The sequence below is a fragment of the Puma concolor genome, chromosome D3 (genome assembly GCF_028749965.1).
Source record: "Puma concolor isolate L17-30 chromosome D3, mPumCon1.1.hap2, whole genome shotgun sequence".
Classification (NCBI taxonomy): Eukaryota; Metazoa; Chordata; class Mammalia; order Carnivora; family Felidae; genus Puma; species Puma concolor.
Window position 1 is genome coordinate 43,885,726 of NC_141678.1, and position 15,187 is coordinate 43,900,912.

A 15,187-nucleotide genomic window follows, 5' to 3' on the forward strand; every position below is an offset into this window, starting at 1 on the left:
GTTTTTCTTGTTTAATATGCTTTAAAATATGCATTCATGGTTAACTGTGAGTAAATTCTAGGTGTTTTGATATAGAAAAGCACTTAAAAAATTATTGGGCCACAATGTCAAATGAAACTAATTGGTATTTTTACTTTGCAGTATTCTGAAGAAGTTCTAGCTGTTTTTAAGAGTTATAAATTAGATGATACTCAGGCCTCCAGGAAAAAGATGGAAGAATTAAAAGCAGGAGGAGAACATGTGTATTTTGCAAAATTTTTAACAAGTGAAAAGGTACAAATTTTTCTTTTTCACTAAGCATAATAAGTACTCGTCTTTTTTTCTATTTAGCTGATCTTGTTTTTAAGTTTAATAGAAATGTTTCTTTATTTTTGGTTAAGGCTGGTAAGTATTAGTTTGAGAATCTTGTGTCTTCCTTCCACAAGTAAGACTAATTTGATTTCAGAAGTGAAAGAAGTTCTGCATTTTCTGTTTTGTAGGCTTATTTTGCAGTTTAATTACTTTTTTAATTAAATTTTAAGTGCATATATTTTGAACCTCAAGTTAGGATTTAATTTGCATTATTGAAGATAATATTTTGTAATTAGTTTGTCCCTTAGGTACAAATAAGGTGTTTAAACATTCTCTGTAATCTTATTTGTACAGCTTAATAAGTAAATTTTATTCAAATGCAATGCTAAGGGGGGTATAGCTCAGGGGTAGAGCATTTGACTACAAATACAGTGATAATTGTATTAGGAGTTTGGCTACAAGGAGTTTGACTACAGGTGGTAGCCAGGAGTTTGGCTACAAATGGTAGACACCAGATATGTTTCATGTGGGACCAAGGGCCAGAGCCAGATTCACTGCTTGAAGCCAGGGACTGAGGTTGAAATTTACCTTCTTTTAAAAAGAAGCTAAGACAAAATATTAATAGTATTCTGCCAAGGGCAGTGGATTCATAGGAGACTCTGGGTCTAGGGATAACAAAGACACAGATTTGTGTCAAGCTTTATGTCTGCTAGCTTTGTGACTAAATATGTGATATCTTCAATATACTAATAAAATAGTTGCTCCAAGAATTCATCTTAAGACTTTTTCCAGACTTGGTTCCAGGGACCCTCATGGAATCAAATGGAAAACTCCTAGACAAGAAAGGTTGTACAGAGAAAGAAGGGAAAGTAAACAAACATTCCAAAACAAAAGCTTCTCATGCAAATCTCTGATAAATTACAATTAAATTACAATATGATTCACAAAATTTATAAAGAAATTCAATACTAGGAAATACCACCAACCAAATCAACTGTTGGGATACACGTGTATTTATTCCAGATACACAGCCTGATCGTGACTTTAAAAATACATGTTTTGGATAATCAAAGAGATAATTGATTATATAGCATCCATTGAGACTAAATAAAAAATTGTGAAACTGAAACAGGCAGAAATGAAACAGAATGGTTCAATATGACAACTAAGTGAGAGACTTAGAAATGAAAAATGTGATCATCAAAACCAAAGCAGAACACACAGAATTAAACTATAGATTGAACATAGATGAAAAGAGAACTAATGAATGTTAGGTAATGTTAAGTTTACCCAGAAGACACAGAGACAGGGTTTTTTAGCTTGTTAATGTGAAAGAGCAGTTGAGAGCAATGTGTGGTTGACTGAGAAATTTCAGCAACTATTAAAGAACAAAATAGAGGGAAAAGTATATTGAAAAGAATTAAAGGTAATACCAAGTTCGAAGATTAAATGTGTGCTACAAATAATACTTCAGTACATCATGCTATAACTGCAGAGACAAAGAGACAACCTTAAAAGCCACTAAAGGGGGGGAAAAAAGACAAATATACTAAAAAGGAACAGCTGTTTGTTAGCTAATTTCTAACAGTTAACAGATACCAGAAGATAGTGGTGAAATGCTATAGTTCTAAAGAAGAAAACCTATCAATCTAGAATTTTATATCCAGCTAAATGCACTCAAGACTATGGACAAAATAGACATTCTCATTGAAAGACCAGGAAAACATACTTCTCTAAGACCTTCTTTTTGAAAAACTTCTAAAGGGTATTCTCTAGGAAGAAGGAAAAGTTGATATTAAAGTTCTTCTGAAAAGCCAAGAGTACTAAGAAAAATTGGAAGAAATTGGAAACAATTGCCCTATCAGATATTAAGACCTGTAATGCTCTAGTAATTGAAACAGTAAAGCAATTATTAGTACAGGTATAAAGAAGGAAAAAAAAAACTAGAAAAATAGCACAAACTGAAGTTTGAGATACAAAAGTTACATTACAGATTAGTGAGGAAAAGATGGATTATTTCTTTTTTTAATGTTTATTTTTTTTGAGAGAGAGAGGGCTGGGGGGAGGGACAGAGAGGGAGACAGAATCCCAAGCAGGCTCCATGCTGCTAGCACAGAGCCCCACATGGAGCTCGAACTCACAAACTGTGAGATCATGGCCTGACCTGAAACCAAGAATTGGATGCTTAACCAACTGAGCCACCCAGGCACCCCAAGATGGATTATTCTTAATAAATGTTGCTTGGACAGCTCACTCATATGGAAAAAAATACAATTCAATTCATACCTTATTACATGCACAAAGCTGAATTCCAGCTTAATTAAAAGTCTAAAGGAGAGGGGCACCTGGGTGACTCAGTTAAGCGTCTGACTTCGGCTCAGGTCATGATCTCACGATTCGTGAGTTCAGGCTCCATGTCAGACTCTGTCAGACAGTTCAGAGCCCGGAGCCTGCTTCAGATTCTGTGTCTTCCTCTCTTTGCCACTCCCCCACCCCTCCCCTCCCTCTCTCTCTTCCTCCCTCCCTCCCTCCCTCCCTCCCTCCCTCCTCGTCAAAAATAAACATTAAAAAAATTCTTAAGTCTAAATGAGAAAAGCAGAGCTGAAACATTTAAATATATATATAAAATGTGTACATTCGGAGCAGGGAAAGATTTCTCAAGTCACAGCACCAGTCATGAGGGAAAATACCAATATAGTTAATATGAAAACATAAAAGTTTGAATAGTAAAAGATACCATAGAGGGGCGCCTGGGTGGCTCAGTCGGTTGAGTGTCCGACTTCAGCTCAGTTCATGATCTCGCGGTCTGTGAGTTCGAGCCTTGCGTTGGGCTCTGTGCTGATGGCTCAGAGCCTGGGGCCTGCTTCGGATTCTGTGTCTCCCTTTCTCTCTGCCCCTCCCTTGTTCATGCTCTTTCTCTCTCTGTCAAAAATAAATAAACATTAAAAAAAATTTTTTTTTAAAAGATACCATAGAAAAAACCATACCAAAGTGAAAAAACAGCCACAAACTGGAAGATATTCATCACCTGTATAACTGAAGAAGATTAATATTCTGAACATTCTGTCAATAAAAAGACAAGCCAGTGGAAAACTGGAAAGATGGTATGTGCAGGTAGATTGCACATACAGAAACCTAAATCACTGATAAGCTTATAAAAGATGCTAACCATCTCTAATAGCCAAAGGAATTAAAATGATGAGGCAGTCGTTTCACACCAAATTGACAAAAGCAGAAAAGCCTAACAACAAATGGTATTTGCAAAGGTGTGGGAAAGGACGCTTTCATACATGCTGGTTGAAGTATAAATTGATTCAACCACTTTGCAGAGCAATTTTATAACTAGCAAAATTAAAACTTCTGTTCCTAGATGTGGCCCCTAGAGAATCACACACATGCACAAGGAAATAATTAAGAAGACTCATTGTTTGTAAATTATGTGTTTGTAGGTGGAAGTTTGGAAACAATCTAAATGTTCATAAGCAGGAGGCTGGTAAATTACGGTAAATTTATGCAGTAGAGTTCCACAAAGCACTGAAAGTGGGTTAACTAGAGCAGAGATTGGCAAATCTAGCTTGCCACCTGTTTTTATAAATCAGTTTTATTGCCTCACACCCATGCTATAACATCCACCTGTTGTCTATGGCTGATTTGTACTGCCACAGCAGAAAGTCGTAGTTGTGATGAAGACTGTATCATCCACAAAGCCTAAAATAATTTACTAATTGGCCCTTAACTGAAATTTGCCAACCCCCGAATTATGTTACATGTATTAAGTTGTATAAATTTCAGTTATAATGTCATGTGAAAATAGTTTATTGCAGAATAATATGTATAGAGTTTGAAAACATGCAAAATACCTCAATATGTTATTTATAGATGACTACTTATGTAGCAATAATGTGAAATCTGCATTAGAATCATAAACACCAAATACATGGTAGTGCTTACAATAGAAGAGGAAGGGAGAGGGGAGCAGAAGAGGGAGGTTACAGAGGAGGGCTTAACAGTTTCGATAATATCTATTTCTTTAACAAATGTGGAACAGGTAAAAATGTTAGGATTTGACATGTCACTGGATAGAGGGACATGAATGTTATATTAGTTAACTGTACCTTTTTGACATTTAAAATTTTTCATAATTTAAAAATTAGATAATTTGATATCAGCTAATGTGTTAATGATGACAAATTAAGATTTTAATGAGAATGCTCTTAATTTTTTTTCTAGCACAGATTTTTAAAGTACTTTGTATAAATGATAGAAATGGGATATTTCATACTTCAGTTTAATTTTACCAGGACTATTATTTACATGTACAGTTTATTAACAGAAAGGCACATAAAGATAAATAAGAATAGCATGATCCTTTTTAGGTTTAGAATAATAATCAGGAAGGCTGAAAGGCCTGAGCTGAGATGTGCAGTAAAAGCTAAGGATGATAAAAAGACCCTTTGTTCAAGAAACAAAACAAAGAAATATTTGACCCATTGCATAATGTAAATGGTGTAATTTTCTAAATAACCAAAGAAAAGTAGAACTAGAAAATATACATTAAGGAAGAAATAATGCACTTGAGCGTGTCAGTTTTAGTCTCAGTTCTGTCACTAGCTGCGTGATCTTTCAGAGCTCATAGTTTCCATAAGCATAGTGTGAAGCAGTTAGCTTGACTGATCATACTGGTCCCTTCCCACCTCCGATTCAATGTCTTGTTGACTCCTGTTTTCAGTCCACTATTTCCATCAAAAACTATATTCTAGCATAAAAAATAAATGTGGGAGGGGTGCCTGGATGGCTTAGTAGGTTAAGTGTCCGACTTCGGTTCAGGTCATGACCTCACAGTTTCGTGAGTTCAAGCCCTGTGTCAGGCTCTGTGCTGACAGCTCAGAGCCTGGAGCCTGCTTCACATTCTTGTCTGCCTCTCTGTCTCTGCCCCTCCCCTGCTCACGCTGTCTTTGTCTCTCTCTAAATTAAATTAAAATAAAATAAAATAAAATAAATAATAAAATTTAAAAAAGAAACGTGGGAGACCAAAAGCCCAAGATAGATGAAGAGTTTGTACACAACGCTAGCCATTTCAGTTCATCTCTCCAAGCCAGGAGGCTTGTTTGTATTCCCGACTGGCTGAACTACTTAAGGTCTTCAAACAGACGAGTCTTTTACTGGACTTAGAGTCTTGGTACCTCCTGTTTTCTTTCTTGTCACATACTCTCCAACTCAAGATTTGCTCCTATAGTTTATAGTTGTGCTTTTTCCAGGCAGTCATCCTCAAGTTGCTTAGGCAAATAGATGGAGGGTGGAACCTCTCACTGGAGAAAATCGGGTTTCATGGGCAAAATAAGTGTGTTTTACTTTGGACATGAAATCTGATCAAGTGTCAGTTGCACATTCAAGTAGATATGTAGTAGCTTTGTAAGTATACAGATTTGGAGTTTAGCAACAGGGTCTAGGATGAGAGTATAGATTTGGTATATGGTATAGTTACCAGCTGTATGTAGTAATTAAAGGAAAATACAGACTGGAGAGAGAAGAAAACATTATGCAGCATCATGCAGAATCCTGAAGAAAATCAACATTTAAGGAGCGGGGGAGTCCGGGAGAGGAAGAAGCTTGAAGAGTAGCCAGTGAAATTGGAGAAAAACTAGAGAAGTGTGACCTTGTGGAAGCCAAGCATATCAAATAGGATGAGGACTCTGAAAAAAATGTTCATTGTGGGTGGGTGGGGGGACACAGTTCATTGGATTTAACAACCAGTAAGTCATTGGTGATCTTGGCAAAAACAGTAAATTGGTAAACAGAAAGCCACAGATTGTGCAGGTTGAGGGGTGAATTGGAAACAGTTCTTTCAAGAAGTTTGGCTGTTAGGGAATATGAGGGGAGGCTGAGGATCTCTTTGAGAGAAGTTACTTAATGCTAATAGAAAAGAGCTTGGAAAGAAGAAAGGGTTGAAGAAAGGGGGGTTAACTGATGGGACTCAGTTAACTTAGGGAGATTGGAACTTCCAAATGGAAGGATTACCTTTAGCAATGAAGATGTTGAGACAGAAGAAAAAAGGTGAAAACAAGGATGTGGGTGAAGCTTCCAATTTATTGAAGTATTTTCATTGAAGGTGGAGGTAGTTGATGTACTGAGAGTGGAAGGGTAGTTAAGTAATGCTTGTAATATGTTGAAAGGGTTTGCAGTAATTGCTGTGGAGAAGAGGAAAGAATTACAGCCTTGGAGAATAAAGAAAGATCACTGATTAGAGACCAGAATTTTAAGTTAGAGGCAGTAGCATAGGGGGATACCATCTGCAGAGCTATGTGGTTTGTATTTTCTTTCAAGTAGCTCCATCTGCAACCTCCATGGGAAGCCTTCGTGTTGATAGAGGGAAGGTGAGTAACTTGGTTCGATCTGGTGTTGCTGTTTTGCCCAGTAGATGTGACAGAAGTATGGCACAAAGGTGTTAAGGAAGTTGGCAAGAAAATGGTTGAAGAGAGAAACCAGAAAGTCAGGACCAGGACTCAGCCAGCTATAGCCGCAGGCTAAATCTGACCCACTGCTTGTTTTATTTTATATTTTAATATGTTTACATAAGTACCTACATAATATAATATGCCTCTTGGCTCACATAGCCTAAAATATTTACCATCTAAAGAAGGTTTGCTGACCCCTTATCTTAATCAAAATAGGATTACTATAAGAACAGAATGGGACTAACAGGCAGAAAATAGATGATTCAAAAGACTTAAGGTCTCAGTCAGGTCCTGGGACAACTGAGTGAGAGACTGGAAGAATCAGAGGCTATGGTGAGAGGATTGTGAATTGAGGGTTTCAGAGCTGGGGTAGCTGTGAGTAATAACCGGCTCCAGCTTTTGTCCATAGCAGTGGGGCCACAGCAGAGCTATGCCTGTCCCTGGAGCTGAGGTCAAGGAACTTGAGAGCCTGGGTAGGGATGGTGAGGTCATCTAGGAGAGGAAAGGAAGTCAAGAGACTGTGCCATTCAATTTGGGTTGAGAAATTTAATATGATAAATAATAGAATAAAAGGTTCAATACCTAAAGGTGAGGATTGGAAGGCCAGTCATGTTTAGAAAGGAGGAAGTGGCTAGTGAATGTTAGGTAGATGGAAGCATAGCCAAAGGAACCTGGGACCTTCAACTGGATTCCATTCCTCGGGCTTTCAGGTGTCTTCTTGGTTGGTTATCCATTTAAAATAAGGCAGCTCCCAGGGCGCCTGGGGGACTCAGTCCGTTCAGTGTCTGACTTCGGCTCAGGTCATGATCTCACAGTTCATGGGTTTGAGCCCCGCATCAGGCTCTGGACTGACAGCTAGGAGTCTGGAGCCTGCTTCGGATTCTGTGTCTCTCTCTCTCTCTGCCCCTCCCCAGCTTGTGTTCTCTCTCAAAAATAAATAAACATTAAAATTTTTTTAAAATAATAAATTAATTAATGTAATTAAATAAGGCAGCTCCCCATTGTTGCTTTAGCTCTAGAAGGCTGAAGCAGCACAAGTTTGTGGATACAGGTTTCCATATTCCTTGGATATGAGGGTGATCTGGCTGCAACATCTGTCACCCCATTGATTGCCAGGATTGATTCGGCTGATGTAGCTGGCGAGGCGGGTGTCCCCTTCCTCACCGCTCCATGTGTGTCCCTCCCGAAGCTCTGCGCTCAGTCGAAGAGGACGACCTTACCCAATAGAGGAGGACCGTTCTTCGGTCAAGGGTATACAAGTAGCTGCACTTCTCTGCTAGAATCTCCAAACAAGCTCTCAGCATTCCTTCAACACTCTAGGGACATAATCAGAATGACTGCCTTCATCACTGGAGGTCATTCTTATAGACCACCCTCAGGACAGGGTTGTTGAAGAACATCCTTGTGAGTGACCTTCATGTCCTTTCTAATGCAGATTGTGTGATAATACAAGTATGATACAGTTTTCTCTAAAATATAATAGTCCACTTAATTCCCAGATGATTCTTCACTCTTACTTCCTTGTTTATTACTGAGCACCAGCTCTGTCATAGGCATTTTGTAGGGCTACGGAAATGAGCACCATCCCTTGTTATTATCTGTATATGGATCACTCTTTAGCCATTATTTCTTTATATGTGAGAAAGTGGTAGTCTTATTTTTACCTTTTTATATTTCTGGTTTGCTGTATCTTGACTTCAGAACCACAGATGTAACAGTGCTATCTACCGAAATAAATATCTCATGGCATAAAATAGTTTAAAAATCTGAAGCCTTTGGGGCGCCTGGGTGGCGCAGTCGGTTAAGCGTCCGACTTCAACCAGGTCACGATCTCGCGGTCCGTGAGTTCGAGCCCCGCGTCGGGCTCTGGGCTGATGGCTCAGAGCCTGGAGCCTGTTTCCGATTCTGTGTCTCCCTCTCTCTCTGCCCCTCGCCCGTTCATGCTCTGTCTCTCTCTGTCCCAAAAATAATAAATAAACGTTAAAAAAAAAAAAAATCTGAAGCCTTTGCTCCTCTGTCCTAGGGCTTGTGCAGTAATGCCTCATATTCAGTGAGCCCTCAGTAAATATTTTTTTAATTAAAATCTTTCATTTCTGTAGTAGAATAACCTGTACCTTTAGGCAAAACTTGAATTTAATGTGTTTTGTGTTGTGTGTTTTTTTTTTTCAACTAGTTGATGGATTTACAACTGAGTGACAGTAACTTTCGCCGACACATCCTGTTGCAATACCTCATTTTATTCCAGTATCTCAAGGGGCAAGTCAAATTCAAAAGGTAAGTTAATGTGAGTAGTAAATGATTTCTAAATAGTCCTTTCTAAAAGAGGACTTACTGATGTATTTTTCCTATGTGTCAGACTCATTTAATTTATAAGGGTCACATCCCTGAAACCTTCCTTTTGCGGCAACACTAGATAATCAGACGCTTTTGTTAGAGATACAAGATGTTAGGATATTTGTTTTAGAGAAAGGTATTGACTGGATCTACTATCAGTGTAAGTCTCTCCTGATGAGCGCCAGGGCTTCCTAGGGGTCCCCCAGTTGTGTGGGTGCAGGTCTCTCTGTTCCAGACATCCACTGTTCCCCTTTCACCTCACTCAGACCTTCTCCAAGCCTGATTTGCAGAGTAAATCCATAATACTTCTCTCACAAGATGTGGAGCTGTCTTAAGCCTTTAGAACTCAAAAGAATAAAGTAAATCTTTGAAGCACAGAGGAGTTCCAGTTTCTTTGGAGTTTCAGAAAACCTGATCAGTTCCTCTACTTCCTGAGTACCTCCACCTGCAGCACAGACCACTTCCTCTTGTCCTGTCCATAACTCAAGTAGAGTTCATCATTACTCACTGGCACTTCTAAGCTGCAAAGCAGTGTTGTATTTATTAGTTGTGTGAAGACTGTGTCTTCACTACCTGCTGGCTTTGAATCCCGCTTTCATCAATCACTATGTGCAGTTCAGCCCTTTCAGGCTTTTGATTTTAATATAACAAATAGCAAGTACTCAAAAACGTTATTTTTTTTATCCTGCTATTGTTGAGTTTTAATATAGTTTGGTGGAAAGATCAAGGACTTTGGAGCCAGACCTAGGTTTGAATTCAAGCTTTGTTGTCTTGGGCAAATCACTGAGCCTTTATGGCCTCTGTTGAATACACACAGATCCTCATTCTAGAATTAAATGAATAATGTGTGTAAAGTGCTCAGATCCTGGCACAGTAGTCTTACCACTATTTACGGGCTGGCAGTAAAGCACCTAGTGCATAGTGAGAGCCTAATTAATGGCACCCATTAACACTTTGGGTCTACCTTCACCCTTCTCTAGGGGTGGGTTTTTTTTTTTATTCATTGTGTTTTGATTGCCTTTTAAAGAAATGTAGCATGCTTTATCTGGATGTGCACCATGTAGAAGAATATGTTAATATTGTCTCAGAGGTTTTCATTCCACATTAAATTTATTTTAGGAAACCTTCATTGCTCTGTTCATAGTTAATCAGATTGAGTGTTCTCCTTTATACACCTTCATGTCTTCAATTCTGATCATCTTAAGTGAAGTGCAAGAATTTTCTCTTATAATCCTATTCATATCTTGGTAACTTCTGACACTGTTTACAGTCTGGTTAACTTATCTGTTATAGGCCTTGGGTTTTTACAAGATAGTATATAAGCCTTAAAATTGAATACACATTGCTGTAACTTAAGTGTGCTTTCATTGCTTTGTTTCCTAGTTCAAACTATGTTTTAACTGATGAGCAATCACTGTGGATTGAAGATACTACAAAATCAGTTTATCAAGTAAGTTCAACATGCAACAAACCCATGATTGAACAAAATGGAAATTTAGAATTTTCTTTGTTTCAGCCCCAAATAGGAAAATAAGGATAAAGTTAAGCTCAGGTACAAGATCACAAACACTTCTTGGTTCCCTGCCTACAAACCACACCTATGATGCAGAAAGTTGTTGAAAGCTTAGTATATTCTTTCTAATCACAGCTACTATCTGAAAACCCCCCCGATGGAGAAAGATTTTCAAAGATGGTAGAGGTATGTGTTTTATATTTACATAGTCTTCGTAGCACCAAATAGAATTTCAAAGGTCTTCATTATATAAATATAATTTCTTTTTCCCAGCATATATTAAACACTGAAGAAAACTGGAACTCGTGGAAAAATGAAGGCTGCCCAAGTTTTGTGAAAGAAAGGTAAATATATACGCATCTCAAGCAATATGAGAAAGGTATTTCAAAATATCATTTGACATTATTTCACATTATGGATATATGTATATGTGTATTACATATTAAAAAGTGTAAGTAGAACTGTATAAGAATACAACCATTTTGGGGCATCTGAGTAGTTCAGTCACTTAAGGGTCCGACTTTGGTTCAGGTCATAATCTCACGGCTCATGAATTTGGGCCCTACATCAGGCTCTGTGCTAACAGCTCAGAGCCTGGAGCCTGCTTTGGATTCTGTGTCTCCCTCTCGCTCTTTCCCTCCCCTGCTCATGCTCTGTCTCTCTCTCTCTCTCTCTCAAATACATATTTATTGAAATAAATAAATGAATTAACAAGAATATAATCATTTTGATTTATTTCTTTTTTTAATTTATTTTTATTTTGAGGGAGAGAGAGCGTGAGCAGGCAGGGGAGGGGCAGGGAGGGAGAGAGAGAATCCCAGCTGTGTCAGCACAGAGCTCAACATGAACCCAGAAACCATGAGATCATGACCCGAGCTGAAATCTAGAGTCAGATGCTTAACCAACTGAGCCTTGCAGTTACCCCTGATTTACTTCTAGTTGAATTTTTCACCTTAGATTTCTTGTCATTAAGTTCCCAGAACAAATTATTATTATTATTTTTAAAATGCTATATATATCCACTCCTTGCAATTTGTTCCCTGGTGTGGGATTTTTGTCTTCTAATGATTGTTTTATAATAATATGAAGCTTTGATGTTTTTATGGGAAGAAAACAAGAACTGAATTTTCTTTTACATTAAACACTTTTATGTGTGCTATCCATTTGTAAGTCCAGTGTGTTTTGTTCACCACAGAACATCAGACACCAAGCCAACAAGAGTAGCTCGCAAGAGAACGGCACCAGAGGACTTCCTAGGGAAAGGACCCAACAAAAAGATTCTAATGGGAAAGTAGGTTAACCTTAATACCATCTCCTATGTGGGATGGTATTAGTTTTTTTATATTTTGAAGATGTTACCGTAAGCACTCTCCAGTTTTTGTGTTTTTCAAGTTTTTTGCGTTTGGTGCATACATAGATGACTAAAGCAGACCACACACTGTCAATCTCGATGGCCCATTACATGGACTCATGCAGATAGATAAGCTTCCATTTTGTTTCTTGCTCCCAAAATCCATGGCTCTAGGCTGTGCCATTTTTTTCCATGTCATAGACAATACAGTCGCTGTTAGAATGATCCAGCTCATTTCCAGCTGCTATAAGGTACCACAGTCCTTCAGTTTCTGTTACTTTCCAGTTAATTATTCATTGCTTTATACTCTACTTGAATATTTTTAGAAAAAACAAACGATTGTAATCATTAAATATATGCTTATATAGAAAATTTGCTAAATAGCAAAATTTAACGAAGAAATTAAAACTCATTCTGTCACCACCTAAAAATTCACTGTTTAAGTATTTTTTACAATTTTAAGGCATATAAGGATGATGTCCATAAAAAAATGTATTTATGTGTCTGTTTTGTAGTGAGGAGTTAACAAGGCTTTGGAATCTCTGTCCTGATAACATGGAAGCTTGCAAATCAGAGACAAGGCAAGTTTAAAATGTTTCACATGAAGTATTGCTTTTCTCACATGTCAAGTGAATGAAATGAATTTATTGTGTTGACTTTGGCACAGCAGAGTATGGTTTCCCATCATGAAACACCTAGAAGCACTGGCAGAATAATTTTAGAAATCACAAGGCAATACAAATTCATAAAAGAAGAGGGAACTGAAAACCGAAGTATGAGCTAATATGGTTGCTTCTAGCTGAGAAATTTGCAAATGATTTCCACTTTGGGGAGCCAGGGAACTTGGGTTGTAAGAGCTACAGAACGACAGAAGGTAAGGCCTTAGGCCTGCACACATTTGCAATGGAGTTTCCCTTGAGTAAATTTCAGGCCTTTGAAGCACTGCACTGAACGTAAAAGAACAGATTAAGGAAGAAGGATTTGCTCACTGGCACAGGAACAAGCTTGTCCATTTCTACCTGGGGTGTGGGTGAAAAGGAAAAAGTACTCCCTGAGAAATTATAACAAGTCTACTGTCATGCAGTCCTACAATTTAAATTTATCCTACCTGAAGTTCAAAGGAACCCCGAAGTTAAGGGTGAATTAAAATGTCTCAGTCTGATGATAAAAATCTTTCTGGAGGTCACACTTTCAACCTAAGCCATACAAGGATCCTCCAGATAAAGTCTGATAAGATAACCATCCACACTTAAAACATTCGAGAAAACAACCTACCATGAGAAAGAATCAGCAGATAGAACAACAGAACTTAGACAACCACTTCAGGTAATAAAACCATCAGGTAAATACAGCTTAAAATAAGTATATTTAAGATAGCTAAAGACATAAAAGAAGGAATTAAAAATTTTAAAAAGGAACATGACACTCTGAAAAAGGACCAAGCAAATTTGAAAAAACAAATAATCTAGCAATAGACACAGGTGGAAATAAGAATTAATGATTAAGAAATCACCCAGAACAGTAAAAGGGATCAAGAGTTAGAAAATACGAAAGAGTAAAAATCAACCACAGAATGAGGAAATAGAGAATGAGAAAGAGACCATAATCAAGATAATGACTGAGGATTTTTCAGAACTGAGAATAGGCATAAATTCTTAGGTTCAAGTACAAGTCTTAAGTAGGATAAACAAAATAAATCCATATTTCTACATATTGTTGTAAAATCACCCAAGAGAAAAACCAGACTACCTGCAAAAAAACAAAATTAGACTGACAGCTGACTTTAAGAACAAAAGAAACCAGAATGAGTGTTAAGAGAAGGTGTCAACCCAGAATTCTGTAACAAGTTACAGTAGATCAATCAGGAAGGAGTGACTGAGAAGTAAAGTTACTTTCAGATTAAAACAATATATTATCAACAGTCCTTACTAAAAAAGCTGTCAAGGAAATGGAACCCAGAAACACTGAGTAAATTACAAGAAGGATTGCTATTCAAAGACATTGGTAAACATGAATAAATCTCATCAAGAATTCACTGTATAAAACAGTAGTAATTACTATTTGGGGATTATTTTAAAAGGTAGAACTAACATTTGATAAAAGTAACAGGGAGTGATCAGAAGAATTAGAATGTTACAGATGAAGGTAGAGATAGTAACTAGACTTCCAGTAAAACATGCTTGTTAAGTATGTAAAACAAATAGAATGTGTAACTTTGAAATGACGATACAAGGAAATGACGATACAAGGAAATATAGAAGATTCAAGCAATCGAATAAAAATAGGCAAGGAGGAAAAGCCACATAAGAAACACGTAATGGAAAGCATAAAATTATACAGTTAAATTCACATATAACAATAAATGGAAATGGACTTCCTAGTTCAAAGATATTAGTATATATTTTTTATTATTTTGAGAGAGAGAGAAACAGCAAGTTGGCGGGGGGGCGGGGGGGGGGGCGGTTGGTAGGGCAGAGAAAGAGGGAGAGAGAGAATCCCAAGCAGGTGGAGCCAGAACTGCGAGATCATGACCTAAGCCAAAGATGCTTAACCAAAAGAGCCATCCAGGCACCCCTAGAAGTTAGTATTCTATTTTAAAAGTCCATCTATATGTTGTTTATAAGAAACACCTTAAACATAAGGATATGGAAGGGTTGAAACTAAGAAATATATGTATGATGTATGACAAATGACAATTAGTTATATGGATATCAGATAGAGTTTTAAAGGCAGAAAGCATTATTAAAAATAACGACAATCACTGCATAAAGGTAAAAAATGCATCAGAAATACATAGATCTTCTAAACCTTGTTTCTAAAGAAATAAGTCTAAGGATTAACCAGCTCACAATCTTGACACTTCATTTTGACACTTCTACAAAATGTTTTACTAGAATTTTGATACTAAATACTTTCAGTATTTAATAAGAAGGGTAAGAAAAACTTTGGATTTAACAAGACAGTCAGCAAGCTTAGTCTTACAGAAAACACAAATGCATTTAAATTATATGTGAATAACAAAATGTATTTTAAAAGCTTTCACATACTTTTTAATAACTCCAGAATCAAAGAAGAAATCATAACATAAATTAGAAAACACAGAATTAAATGGTAAAAAGTATTATAGATTTAAACTTTGGAGAAATAGAAAATAGAAATTTACGACCTTAATTGTTTATAGTTTTTTAAAAATCTGAAATTTAACTCAGAGTTAACTGAAAATTAAGAATCCAGCAATGGGGG

General features: G+C 37.1%; 1 protein-coding gene across 1 annotated transcript in view; it reads left to right on the forward strand.

The window, feature by feature from the left end:
- Nucleotides 1–15,187, forward strand: part of THOC1 (THO complex subunit 1) — a 53,195-nt gene that overhangs the window by 31,547 nt on the left and 6,461 nt on the right. Inside the window, exons 11-17 of the mRNA XM_086682575.1 lie at nucleotides 142–273; nucleotides 8,920–9,020; nucleotides 10,464–10,530; nucleotides 10,729–10,779; nucleotides 10,867–10,937; nucleotides 11,789–11,884; nucleotides 12,460–12,525. Of these exons, the coding sequence (XP_086538701.1) occupies nucleotides 142–273; nucleotides 8,920–9,020; nucleotides 10,464–10,530; nucleotides 10,729–10,779; nucleotides 10,867–10,937; nucleotides 11,789–11,884; nucleotides 12,460–12,525 (584 nt within the window). The remainder of the gene's footprint in view (nucleotides 1–141; nucleotides 274–8,919; nucleotides 9,021–10,463; nucleotides 10,531–10,728; nucleotides 10,780–10,866; nucleotides 10,938–11,788; nucleotides 11,885–12,459; nucleotides 12,526–15,187) is intronic.